The sequence below is a fragment of the Nyctibius grandis genome, chromosome 7, assembly GCF_013368605.1.
Source record: "Nyctibius grandis isolate bNycGra1 chromosome 7, bNycGra1.pri, whole genome shotgun sequence".
In the NCBI taxonomy this organism is placed as follows: Eukaryota; Metazoa; Chordata; class Aves; order Nyctibiiformes; family Nyctibiidae; genus Nyctibius; species Nyctibius grandis.
The window spans coordinates 41,433,986-41,448,447 of NC_090664.1; the positions used below are offsets into that span (position 1 = coordinate 41,433,986).

The window sequence follows — 14,462 nt, forward strand, 5'->3', positions numbered from 1 at the left end:
GTGAGAGTGGCAAGCTGAGGCCATTTCATTGTCAGGAACATGACACCTGTATCATAAAATTAAGTCTACTGTAATACTTATTCCATTTGAAATCCATGCTAAATGGTGAAGAGTGCCTTGAGAGGTCATGTTAAAGACAACAGTTTTTGTCAGGGAGTTTTTTTCCCCCCAACAGTTAGAAAAATAAGCCACCATTTTAAGTATTTTTCATAAGCAAGACTGATAAACTATTTGTATCTACAGCTTCTCTCACAGAAAAGACACAAATCAAAAATCAAGCCTTTCCTCTTCCAAATGAATTTGGCAACTAGCATTTATTTTAGAAGTATTTTTGGGTATAGTGATGAAGCATATGATACTAGTACAGCTGTGGCATCAGTATAATAACATGGATATATTTTTTTCAAAAAAACATACCAGGCCTATGGGGCAGAGCTGGAAAATACCTAAAACAGTATTTGCTTGGTTGCTGATAGAAATTTTGACAACCTCATGACTATGTTGGTGTTTGCATTGATCAAAAAATACTACTTGGATTAATATTTTGACCTCCACACTGTCAGCACTTGTCCATAGTTTGTTTCCTTTAAAATACTCTCTACACACTCCCTAAGGGCCAAATGCAATCCTCCTTTTTCAGAATTGCATCATCCTAAAATGAAATTTTGAATGAGCCTTTGCATCTGCTTCAGAGAAAACAAAAATAAAGATTTGGATTTGCATTATGTCTTCCTTAGAAGCTTCTGTTATCAGTAAAATTAGTTGCCTTGAGTAGCCATGCTAGTTAGAAGAAAAATGATGAAATTACAAACTGCTTCCAAAACAAGAAAATTGTTAATTATTAAGGGCAGTAAAAAAAAATCATTCAGAAGTGAGTGACAAACACAAGTTATTTACACATTTGGGTTTTTTCAGTTTTGTCAGCAGTCTGTGCTTGTAATTAAGACATCACCGCTCTCAAGGAAATGCTTTAGTATTATCTGTTGAGCATGGTACATACAGTGGGTCTGTAATCTCTAATATCAGTCATTGTTTATGTGGTTATTGAAAGCAGCTCTAATTCTGAATATAATTTTATGCAGAAGAATAAAGTAACTACATCAATACAATGTTGTCCTCAATTTAAAAACAATAAACCACAATAAGATAATGTGTAGACGTAAGTGTAATTCTCCACTTTTCATTTACAGCTGGTAAATGTAAATTTGAGTTAAACACATGATAATTAAAATATATTTCACCAGCTACTTATAAAATTAAGCACTATTTTGTTTGATTTTGGTAGAAACAGGAAATTGGGACTGATGTCTACTGCTACAGCTGTTTGCAGTCCTTATGTAACACCAGATATGAGACTGCTGTATCTGTATTTTGTCCTCTCCTGCGGATTTCAAGTGATCAAACAGGCAAAACCATAATGACAGGATGATTGGACAAGTTTAGCACGAAGGGAATTGTTCAAGACATTCATAAATCACTGCACAACCACACACGCAGTGAAGGAAAATTTATTATAATGTCACAGATATGCAAAACCATTTATATCTACAATGAATTTCAAATACAAGCATATTAATTGCAGAAAAAGTCTTTGACGTAATTTAACTGATAGTGTTTGAAAGACGTAATACTAAAAGACACACAAAACTAGGTGTGAGTGTTTTAAAAACCCAGGCGTGACAAACCAATAATGAAAAAACAAACAAAATTTTCCGCAGATTTTTTTTGTTATTAAATTATTCTCTTATAAATGAGCTCTGCTATGAAATACAGATGCTAGAAGGAGTAATCAGGTATTTAAATGTAGCTGTATTGCAAAACAAGTGCGTTGGTAAAAGCTGCTAAAGCATCAACCATACTTTGCTTTTTCTGTTGCTAGAGCCAATCTGCGAATGTTTGCTATGCAACCAGCTGCTGCCTCCTGCAGAGTTTCATCTGTGGAGCCTACCATAGCCAGTAGGAGCTAGCAAAAATACAAAAGAGAAACAGCATAAGAAAAAAAAGTATGCTATTATTTAAATAATATCCAAATCATATCTAGAACAACTGCATGATCTTACACACATAATAAATAAAATACTAAAAATCACATTAACACTCATATGTACATATACCTATATATTTATACTTTCGTATACCTATATGTATTAACGTACACATGGAGCACGCTTCATATTTTATCATATTTGTACCTGTAATTTCATATTTTCATGCCTGATTTTCCATTTATTGTATCATACCAGTCTATTGGTTGTGACTTGGATTTTTTCTTGTAAGTAGAAATTGCATATACTTTCATGGAAATCATGGTTTCCCCCAGGTACACTAGTATATTTGTACATGCTCAAGATTTTTAATAAACAAAGCCATACATTTTTTTTTTTTTTTGGCCTTGATCATGAAACTCGATCCATGTGAATGGACCCTCGTGTCCCATTGACTGCAGCAGGTTTCTTTATTGTCACAGCAAACCACTCACGTTAAACTGCTTGAGGGATACAGATCTGGGCCTATCATGCTTAAACATTTGCATGTAAAAGTAGAAAACAAAAGATCAAAAAAGGCACCAAACTTTTGGAGCTGATTCAGCTTTTCAGTCATGTGGAGTAGATCTTTTGGAAGTCATTCAATTTTTTTCAGTGAAAATTCCCTTGGAGTAAGGTATTGTTCAACACAAGTATGATGTAAGATAGGGCTTCAAGATAAAACATTTTTACATATCAGAAAACCATTAATAATGGTTTTGGATCGCACTTCCTCAGTGTGTTGCAAGTCAGTGATGCAACTGCAACTGCAATATATGCTAGAAAACAGAAGACTCTTGCTTAGCTTAAATCAGCTCCATGCAATCCTCAGATTTCTGAAAATCTGCCAAGCTTAATGTGCGTTCAGGTATTTTGAAGCTCAGACAGCTCTAATTAAAACCTATATTTTCAGTCTGCAATACTTAGGAGTCTGTGTTCACCCAAACAATGTTGAGTCAAACCACAGAGAAATCTGTTATCACTCAACTCCGGTGCATATTTTTCATACAGCTAAAATATTACACAAAATTATGAACTGCTAAGTATAAAAGCATAAATTGAATGCAGACATCAAATTCGTATGCTACCTTTTTCTAACCTTCCAGCAATCATGAGGCATGGGCCACAGCTGCACACATATGGCATTTGCTGAGAGAGATCAAAGCATTTTATACTTGAGGCAGTATTTGTGTAAGCCAAATGTACAAAACAAGCATCTCGCCAGTCACCTTTCTCTCTTTGACCCCTACATGTAACTTGTAAGGGTGCCTGCATTGGGCCTGAATTATGTCTAAAGGAGTATTATGTAAATGAAGCATCAATGATAATTTCTTCTAGAAATTCTTCCTATAATTTCCATTAATGTAATCAGACGTCTATGTACAAATAGCTAGATAAGAATTCTTAAAGCGTGAACACTCCTAAAGGGATATGCCAGAGTTAAAATGACATGAAAAGAAATAATATGAGAAAGCTTTATATTTTTATACTTTATTTGCATGCAAATGTTGGGCCAGGGGCAGCAACCAGAGAAGTCAGTGGAAGTTTCACCACTGACTTCAACTGTCAGGAAGACCATGCAGCACATCTCTGTGTAGTGACAAAGCTGCTCTACAAAGCACAAAGGCCAGAATGCAAGTCTTATCAGATGCTTAACTTTTTTTTTTTCTTAAGAAATATTGCTGGATAGAGATCTTCCTTCCTTGCTATTTTCCACCAGCTGATTTCTCATCAGCTTAAACTATAAAGTGTTTCTTTGGGTGCCTCACAACTTACTTATATAACTTACAGAGGAAAACTGGTATAGATCCTTCATATCCCTGACTCAAAACCAAAAATATGTACGCACATGCCATTCATATGGTGGTTTTGGTAAAGCCATAAGTTTCAAATTTGGGGGCAAGGAGACTATATGTCTTATGTGATTATTCACTGCATCTTCACAGACCTAGTAGAAGGCTTTTTCAGCGTAGCGAGTGTGGAACTCAAACTTCCATAATAATTTCAGCATAAGACTTGTTACCAGTTTGTAAAAGCAGAAGTTCAACACAAAAAATAATGTTTTAGAGATACATTATCTAGTAGAAATATAGCAAAAAGCAAAAATAGACCTTTGCCTTTATTACGACTACATGTTAGGCAGGACTCAATTCAAGGTTATTTATTTCTTTTAGCCAACACTTCCTTCTAGGCTTAGAAAACTTAAGAAAATAGGTATTTTTTCTATCACTTTCCATGCAGAGCTCAATATTAAGCAATAACAATAGTAGTAGGAGGGGAACTCCTACTCTTATTTAGAGTGCTCTTTATTAGAGGTGCATTTTGGAAAATCAGGGTTAGGTATCAAAGAACAGCCTACTACATGACACTGGTTAAAAGTACCCAAACAGATGTGTAAAGAATTAGTAGCATGAATGCAACCAATGCAAATAGCAATTTTTATAAAGGTATCAAATACTGATTTTTCTTCCTTCTGAGTTTTGGAGATTAAGGATCAGTTCCTTTCTAATTCGTTGTTCTTCTAAATCACTTGCCAGTGGTAACATCCATAAGAACTGCCACGTCATACAAAACCCCGTACTACACTGTGTCTCAGGATTTTCACAACATGACTTCAAAGAAATATTCTTGGAAACACAGTCTAATACAGTAGCTGCCTCTGAGGACTGAGGATATACAGCAACATTTGTCAGTCAACCTACTCCTTTTGCGCTAACAAAAAGGCAGCTGAAGATTATCGAGAATGCAAAATATTTCAATATAAGTAGTTAATTCCATATTTAGGAATCTAAATTTGAAGACTTTCTTATAAATCCTGTCTTAAATGAAATAAAATTTTATTCTTTTTGTGTGTACCAAGAAAGTTATAATTCTTTCACTTCCTGACTGCCACTCCTTGACCCTTTCATGGGTTCACTTCAATTTACTGGCAATTTGGGTCATCCAATTCAGGTATGGAAACGTATTCATAGATAGTATACACAGACCATATCCACATATTAGATATATTTGACAAGTCCAAGAAATCTTTTTCTATTCCAATGCACTAGTGCAATATAACATGTCCTTTTTCTTGATACAATGCCCTTGAACTTCATGTATCCCTTCCCTTTACTGTTCAGGTATTGTTTTCTGGCACATGTAAATGTTAACAGATGTGAGAAGCAGTAAAAAAGCATGTGGTATAAATGCTCCTTTCTGGCACATAAGAGGCACTTTCCGTAGACAGAGAAAGCATTTGCAGCACTATGTAGCCTTCATTTTGTGTTGGCAGGTATCTATATTCTAAGGCGAGAGTCCAAAATTTTCTGCACAGTTAGCACGTCATACCAGCAAATAAGCACAAATACAAGCTGTTTGGAATACATACAGAGCATATGTAGCATTTCTGGGTTCCAAAAGTAAGAGCAATGCACAGCCAAATCATTTAAATATTCAGAACAATTAAGAAGATTTAGCTATTACTATCCCAGCTTTAAAATAGCACAGAAGCGTGATACTATATTAGGATTGCACAATCATGGAATAATTCTGAATGGCAGGGATCTCAGGAGGTCTCTAGTCCAATGTCATGCTCAAAGCAGAGTCAGCTACAAGGTTAGACCAAGTTGCTCAGGGTTTTATCCAGCCTGATCTTGAAAACCTTCAGTGATGGAGATGGCACAACCTCTTTGGGCAACCTATTGCACTGGTTGACTGTCCTCATAGCGAAAAAGGTTCTCCCTACATTCAGTCAGTCTTCTTCCAGTTTACACCTGTTTTCTCTCACCCTCTTGCCATGCATCACTGTGAAAAGCCTATCTCCATCTTTTTGATGACTGACCTCCTTGTAGGTACTGGAAGGCTGCTATTAAGTCTGCTTGAAGCTCTCTCTTCTCCAGGCTGAAAAAGCCCAGTTTCCTTAGTTTCTCCTCACAGGGCAAGTGCTCCAGCTCTCAACCATCCTGGTGGTCCTCTGTTGAACATATTATAGTTTATCCATGTCTTTCCCATACTGGATGGCCAAAGCTGGGTACAGTATCCTAGGTGTGGTCTAATGAGTACTAAGAGGAACAATAACTTCCCTCAATCTCCTGGCTGTGCTCCTGCTCATACAGCCCAGTATTGTCTTCTTTGCTGTCAGGACACACTGCTGGCTAATGTTCTGCTTGTTCTCTACCAAAATGTCTATGCCCTTTTTCGTAAAACTGGTCGTCGGCCAGTCAATCCCTAGCCTCTATCATTGCAAGTGCAAGTCCTTCTCAGGTGCAGGACTTTGCATTTGTCCTTGCTGAATTTCACAACGTTCCTGTTGGCCAGCTCCAGACCTGCCTAGGTAGCTCTGAATGGCAGCCCCTCCCTCGACTGTATCGAAACCTCGGGCGAGCAGTTTCCGTGCGGTTTCCGTGCTCCGGGCCCCGCCGAGCAGCAGCCCGAGACCCGCCTGGACCCGGAAGTTCCCGGCAACAAATCAGGAGAGGAGGGGGTGTAGCACCACCCCCTGTGATCGGGTGATAAAGAGCCTCTGGGAGGACAGGGACTAGTCCCTGCCCAGAGGGGAGAGGGGGAGTCAGCAGTGACTGTGTGAGTCAGCAGTGACTGTGGGTGTCCGGGGGCGGGGGAGGGCACAGCCCCAGGGGCGTGGCAGTTTGCGCGGCAGTTCTCGCAGGCAGGGCGGCGAGCAGGGTAGGCGGGCAGGCAGGTATGGTTTCCACTCGGCGGGGCCCTAAGTCCCTTGCGGGTGCCAGAAAAGACATGGCAACCCAAACGGACCTGCTGCGGAAGCATGCGGAGGTGCAGGTGGCAGGCTGCAGGGAGTGCCAGAGCCTGGCCCTGGCACTCGAGGGTAACGGAGACCTCACCTGTGTGAGGTGCGAACAGGTCAACGACCTGATCTCCTTGGTGGCCCAGCTCAAGGAGGAGGTGGAAAGGTTAAGGAGTACAAGAGCATCCCAGGAAGAGGATGGCGGGCAGTGCTGTTCCCTGCCTGTCCTGGGGAAAACGGATGGGCCTAATGCTCCCCGGGTAGCGGAGGATCCTCTTCCTCCTCCACAAGGAGCAGGAGGAGACCTAGGGGATGGGGGGGAATGGAGGCAGGTCCCTGCTCTGGGTGGCAGGCGAATCCCATCCCAACCTTCCTCCCCTCCCCACGTCCCCCTGCAGAATAGGTATGAGGTGCTGGAGCCTGAGCGTCTTCCTGAGTGTCAGGAAGACACAAATCTAGGTGAAAGACCTTCTACGTAAGGTTACGTAAACAGAAGCAACCAAGAGGGTTGCAACCAGCTCCAAAAAGGAGAAAAGAAAAGTAATTGTTATAGGTGACTCCCTGCTAAGGGGAACAGAGGGCCCCATATGCAGGCCAGACCCGACTCACAGGGAAGTCTGCTGCCTCCCTGGGGCACGGGTAAGGGATGTTGCCAGGAGGATTCCTCAACTGGTGAGGCCCTCTGACTACTACCCACTATTAGTATTCCAGGTGGGTAGGGATGAGATTGAAGAGAGAAGTCCCAGGGCTATCAAAAGGGACTTCAGGGCCCTGGGGCGTTTGGTAAAGGGGGTAGGTGCACAGGTGATATACTCTTCAATTCCTTTCGTATTTGGTGAAAATAGGGAAAAGACTATGAAAGTACAACAGATTAATATGTGGCTAAGAGACTGGTACCGTAGGTGGGATTTTGGGTTTGTTGACCACGGGGCGGCTTTCATGACACAGGGCCTGCTTATGCCGGATGGGGAACAGCTGAATCAGAAGGGGAAAAGGGTTATGGCCCAGAAGTTGGCAGGGCTGATCAAGAGGTCTTTAAACTAGGTTCGATGGGGGAGGGGGATAAGACCAGGGCAGCCACAAATGAACCTAGGGGTGACAGGCCTGTGTCGGGGGCAAGGCCGCTAGCCCAGCTGAAGTGTGTTTACACCAGTGCACGCAGTATGGGCAACAAACAGGAAGAGCTAGAGGCCACTGTACAGCAGGAAGGTTATGATGTGGTTGCCATCACAGAAACATGGTGGGATGACTCTCATGACTGGAGTGCAACTATAGATGGCTATAAGCTCTTTAAGAGGGACAGGCGAAGCAGGAGAGGCGGTGGGGTAGCGCTATATGTTAGGGAGTGCTTGGACTGTGTTGAAATTGAGGAAGATGGTGAGGATGACAAGGTTGAATGTTTATGGGTGAAGATCAGGGGGAAGGTCGGCAGGGCTGACATTATGGTGGGAGTCTGTTATAGACCACCCAACCAGGATGAGCAGGCGGACAAGGCGTTTTACAAGCGGCTGTCAGAAGCTGCCCGGTCGCCAGCCCTTGTACTCGTGGGCGACTTCAACTTGCCGGATGTCTGCTGGAAATACAACATGGCAGAGAGGAAGCAATCTAGGAGGTTTCTCGAATGTGTGGAGGACAACTTCCTCATGCAAGTGGTAAATGAGCCCACTAGAGGAGGGGCCCTGCTTGACCTGTTGTTTGTGAACAGAGAAGGACTAGTGGGAGATGTGAGGGTCGGTGGCCGTCTTGGGAGTAGCGACCATGAAATGTTAAGAGTTTTCGATAGTGGGGGAAGTAAGGAGGGGCAAGAGTAGAACTTCTGCCTTAGATTTCCGGCGGGCTGACTTTAGCCTGTTTAAGAGGCTGGTGGACCGAGTCCCTTGGGAATCGGTCCTGGAGGGCAAAGGAGTCCAGGAAGGCTGGACATGCTTCAAAAGGGAATTGTTAAATATTCAGGAGCAGGCTGTCCCAGTCTGTAGGAAGGCAAGCCGTTGGGGAAAAAGACCGGCCGTTAAACAGGGAACTTAGACTAGAACTTAAGGAAAAAAAGAGAGCCTACTTGCTCTGGAAGAAGGGTCGGGTAACTTGGGAGGTCTATAGGGATGTGGCCAGGTCGCGTAGGGAGAAGACTAGAAGGGCCAAAGCTCAATTAGAGCTTGATTTGGCTGCTACAGTCAAAGACAACAAAAAAAGCTTTTACAAATACATCAACAGCAAAAGGAGGGTCAAGGAGAGCCTCCACCACTTGCTGAATGAGGAGGGTAGTGTAGTGTCAGGGGATGAGGAAAAGGCAGAGGTGCTCAATGCCTTCTTTGCTCGGTCTTTAATGTCAAGACCGGTTGTTCTCAGGAGACTCGGCCCCCAGAGCCTGAAGTTAGGGATGGGGGGCTGTGTGAACCTCCCAGGATCCAGGAGGAGACGGTTAGTGACCTGCTGTGACAGTTGGACACCCACAAGGCTACGGGCCCGGATGGGATTCACCCCAGAGTAATGAAGGAACTGGCAAATGAACTTGCCAAACCACTCCCGATTATCTACCGGCAGTCCTGGTTAACTGGAGAAGTTCCAGCTGACTGGAAATTAGCAAATGTAACGCCCATCTACAAGAAGGGTCAGAAGGACGATCCAGGGAACTATAGGCCTGTCAGCCTGACCTCGGTGCCAGGCAAGGTGATGGAACAGATCATCCTGAGTGCCATTACACGGCACATGCAGGACAATCGAGGCATCGGGGCCAGCCAACATGGATTCATGAAAGGCAGGTCCTGCTCGACCAACCTGGTCTCCTTCTATGACAAAGTGACCCGCTTAGTAGATGAGGGCAGGGCTGTGGATGTAGTCTATCTAGACTTCAGTAAGGCATTTGACACTGTCTCCCACAGCATCCTCCTGGACAAAATGGCTGCCCGGGGCTTGGATGGGTGGACTCTTAAATGGGTTAAAAACTGGCTGGATGGCCGAGCCCAGAGAGTGGTGGTGAATGGGGCAAAGTCCAGCTGGCGGCCAGTCACTAGCGGTGTTCCCCGGGGCTCAGTTCTGGGGCCGCTGCTGTTCAATATCTTTACAGATGATCTAGACGTAGGAATTGAGTGCACCCTCAGTAAATTTGCAGATGACACCAAGCTGGGTGGCAGTGTCGATCTGCTGGAAGGTAGGAAGGCCCTACAGAGGGATTTGGAGAGGTTAGATAGATGGGCCGAGACCAACGGCATGAGGTTCAACAAGAACAAGTGCCGGGTCTTACACTTCGGCCACAACAACCCCATGCAGCTCTACAGGCTGGGGGAAGAGTGGTTAGAAAGCGGCCCGGTGGAAAGAGACCTGGGGGTGCTGATCGACAGCCGGCTAAACATGAGCCAGCAGTGTGCCCAGGTGGCCAAGAAGGCCAACGGCATCCTGGCCTCTATTAGGAATAGTGTAGCCAGCCGGTCTAGGGAAGTGATCGTCCCTCTGTACTCAGCACTGGTGAGGCCGCATCTTGAGTACTGTGTCCAGTTCTGGGCCCCGCACTTCAAGAAAGATGTTGAGGTGTTGGAGCGAGTCCAGAGGAGGGCGACCAAGCTGGTGAAGGGTCTGGAGGGTCTGACCTATGAGGAACGGCTGAGGGAGCTGGGGTTGTTTAGCCTGGAGAAGAGGAGGCTCCGAGGTGACCTTATTGCAGTCTACAACTACCTGAAGGGAGGTTGTAGTGAAGTGGGAGTTGGCCTCTTCTCCCGGGCAACTAGCGATAGGACAAGAGGACACAGCCTCAAGCTTCGCCAGGGGAGGTTCAGGTTGGACATCAGGAAGAATTTCTTTACAGAAAGGGTTATTAGACATTGGAATGGGCTGCCCAGGGAGGTGGTGGAGTCACCATCTCTGGATGTGTTTAAGAAAAGACTGGACATGGCACTTAGTGCCATGGTCTAGTTGACAGGGTGGTGTCAGGGCAACGGTTGGACTCGCTGATCCCTGAGGTCTCTTCCAACCTGGTTGATTCTGTGATTCTGTGATTCTGTGAAACTGTTCCCCCTGCCCCAACTGGTGATTTGGTGTCATCACAAACTTTATGAGTAAGCTAGTCCATTTCCTTCCCCAGGTCACTGACAAACGTTAAATGGGAGAGGCCCCAACGGAGAGAGCCCTTTGGCACTGCCCTTGTCACCAGCCTCCAGGTAGAGTACAACCCATTAACTACTACCCTCTGAGCTGGATCATCCAACCATTTTTAATCCATTTGGTTGTTTACACATCTAGAATATAATACATCCTAACTTGGACAGAAGTACGCTGTGGGAAACAGTGTTGAAAACCACATCCACTGCTCTCCTCTGGTCTACGAACTTAGACACAGAGGGCAATCAGGTTTACCTTTGGTAAATCTATGTTGACTGTTCCAAATCGTCTTCTCCATCTTGTGCCTAGAAATGTGTTCCAAGAGGACTCCCTTCATAATTTCCCCAGAGACCAGTGTGAGGCTGACCAGTCTGTAGTGTCCCAGACTGGGAGGAGGAATTGTTACTTGGAAGACATGCTTTGCAGACTCTCATTGTTGGGCCTTACACTTTCTGGCATACCAAAGATGTAACAAAAATGGGAAGTCTTTTGTTCCTCAGGGCAGAGGTAAGGGGGTAAGCCATAATATTTTCTTGGATATTCATGCATCATGAATGATGCCACCTTCCACTCTCTGAAAGCACAGCTTTCTTAAAATATCACAAAATAACCAATTGAAAAATGATGATTTCCAACGAGATAACATAAGCATTAACATAAGAAGCTGTAAAAATGACATTTCAAAATGGGTATTGATCCCTGGATGAGTAAGACAGTAATAAAAATGGGCTAGTAATTCTCTTTTCTATGGAGATGTCTTTCTAGAATTTTTCATCTCTACAAAAGACGTAGCTCAAGGAGGTTTTAAAGCAGAAAAAGTGTAGACAAGTTTTGCAACAGTAAATAATCTGACAAAATCTCAGATGTTAGTGATGCTCTATGTATGGGTACAACAATTTATAAGTACTCAGTTTCCTTTGGTCACAGTCATTGCAGCTTCCAGGCTCAGAGGGGGGAAGTAGGAAACATAGGAAGTGGCGATTTCAGAAAGAATAGAGTTTTGCATGTATTAATCTTTAAATAAGGGGTTAGTCATGTGATGTTTCTACAAGAAGTTTTCCAAAACAGTGGAAAGTGTAGAGCAATACTGCTGGAAAGACGTTCCCTGGCTCATATAAAACAGATAAAAGATCAGCCTGTTCGATACTCTGGTGTCCTGTGAACATGAATGCAAACAATGAATAAGGAATAACTATAAAAAGAATATTTAATGCCCTTTTTTCTTCTGGCTTCTTTAGGTTTTCTGCCCTGTAAAACAAATGTTATTTGATTTTTTTCTAATCAGAAGGAAATATGGACAAACTCCTTCAACAAGATTCATATCTACACTGGGAATCTAGTCAGAGTTCCCATAGAGCTTAACGTTCCTGGAACTAAAGATATTTACTTCAATACAACTGCTGCTTCTAGCTGCTGTGCTGGTGATGACATCTTGTAGATTGACATAGCATTTCCAGTTGGTGGTAGGACTTGCCATTTTTTTTTTTAAATTAGATTTAGTATGTGACTTCTTTTACATGCAAAATTTCCTAAAGGATGCTAAATTTCTAGCACTGTGATTTTCTAATTGCGTAACACTTCTTTTCCAAAAAAGACATTTTTCACGTGCTTTTTATAAATCTAACCTAAAAGAAAAAAATAGTTTAAATAAAAGCATATGGTAGAACCTTATCCAAGAAAGAATCAGTCTAGATCCAGCCAGCATTTTGCTAACTTTCAACACCATATTGCACACTGGAAAATATTAAAGTACCTAGTTTGAGTGTTATGTTACACATATTCCTATGAAAATACTTCTCATAAAATTAAATTATAAATAATAAAACATACTCCACAATCAAAACATAATGAAGGTTAAGCTGTCACTGTTTCTAAGCTAAAATTTCCTGATTTCCTCTTTCAGCTGAGTGCAAGGGTAGGACAACATGTACCATGCACGGCCTCCTAAGACGAAGATGCTCGTATAAGTTCTGCAGTGTTTTCTGTTAGTTTTGTTTTTCTCAGGTGGCACAAAGAGAATAGATTTCAGACATAAAGTCCTGTGTGCCAGGGAACACCCTGAGCTAGCAGACATACAAAATCCAGTATCAAGAAATGCCAGTAAAGGCAAAAGATGGGCAGGGCAGACACCTACTGTGCTGGCTCCCTCTTGTATAAGGTCTCTCCTCGCCGGGACTGAAGTCAGAGCAGCCCTGGTGTAGCCTAGTTCACTCATTTTGAATGTAAAGAGGTGGGAACTGAAGATCTCTGGCTGTGGTGGGAGAAATCTTAGGAAGATTGCACCTGGCTTCTTTTCCCTTCCTCTTATTCCTGTCTTGTCTTTCTCCTGTGAAACACATCTCCATCCTGGCAGCCATGGAAAAAAAATACCAAATTTTGGGAGTCACTCAAGCATGGCTGGGGGGATGACGAGGTCCAAAGGATGCAGCTTGGGCTAAGGTACACCTGAACGTGGTGGCGGTCAGCAGGCTGGCCGGGAGCTGTCTTTTCTTTCTCATCTTTCCCTTCCTCCCTCAAAAAAACAGCGACAGAGTACAGGAGCAGGCAAACCTCTGCACTTTCTGCAAACAGGTGCAGGACATATTAGGATGAGAACAAACTTGTCTACAGTTTGTGGTGCTCTTCCAGATACTAACCATTTGACCTGTCTGAGGACTTATGACAGGTGACTTGTCCTCTGCAAGCTGTTACTTTTTCCTATGTGACTGCCTGTAACAAAACAGCTGTTGGTAAGCTGAATCCCACAAAATGGTCAGAAACAAGGGAGAAAGAAGAACAGAGTTTGACAGATTCAGTGAAGTATTCTGAACATCTGATTACTGGTACCCTACCATGAGATGTTTACAATTTCTTTAGAATACACAGCTTCAGTGAACTTCAAGTGATTTTACACTATGATAGATTTGAAGTTTAAAATCCTTCTGGGTACAGCTTAATTTTTTGTTTTTCCTATCAGCTATCTGTCCCTTTTTGTCTATTTATTTTGTTTAATCACCTCCTGTATTGCAACTAAACCGAAAGGTATTTGGGACAAGGACCGTATTTCTCCAACCGATCTGAATTGTGCCTACTACAATGGGGATAGCACTCTTGAAAATAAATCTTCTTGAGCACACAGTAATAAAATGCAAAATAATATAGTTCTCATCCTCTCCAGTAAGGTTAAATGTTGCATTGCATCACTTTGGAGAAATGCATACAACCTGAATGCCTAAAGGGAATTATAATATGGTACACACTTTAAGTACACATACATAGTTGCAAGATTTTATATATCTACAAAATATGAATAAACCCTACAATTCTCTCCACCTCACCTGTATTAACTGTCTATTTCTTGTATAATTATTTAGAGAAGGATGGCCCCCTTATGTGCAAAGACATAATAAATGGGCAGACAACTCTGAATATCAGTGACAAGGAGAAGTGAACAAAATGCTAAATGGTGAAATGTAGAATAGTTTAAAAACTGTAAACTTGCACACCACTTTAAAATACATTAAGTTTAAAGGTTTTTCCATCTCAGGTTGTTACTTAAAGGACTTCAGAGGGATATTTCCAACAATTTCATATATGAGTCTAACTAAATATAAACATACCAT

General features: G+C 42.6%; 1 protein-coding gene across 1 annotated transcript in view; it reads right to left on the reverse strand.

Annotated features, from left to right (window-relative positions):
- Positions 1 to 1,849: 1,849 nt before the first annotated feature.
- Positions 1,850 to 14,462, reverse strand: part of ODAD2 (outer dynein arm docking complex subunit 2) — an 85,321-nt gene continuing 72,708 nt past the window's right edge. The window contains exon 16 of the mRNA XM_068405620.1: positions 1,850 to 1,963. Coding sequence (XP_068261721.1) covers positions 1,850 to 1,963 — 114 coding nt within the window. The remainder of the gene's footprint in view (positions 1,964 to 14,462) is intronic.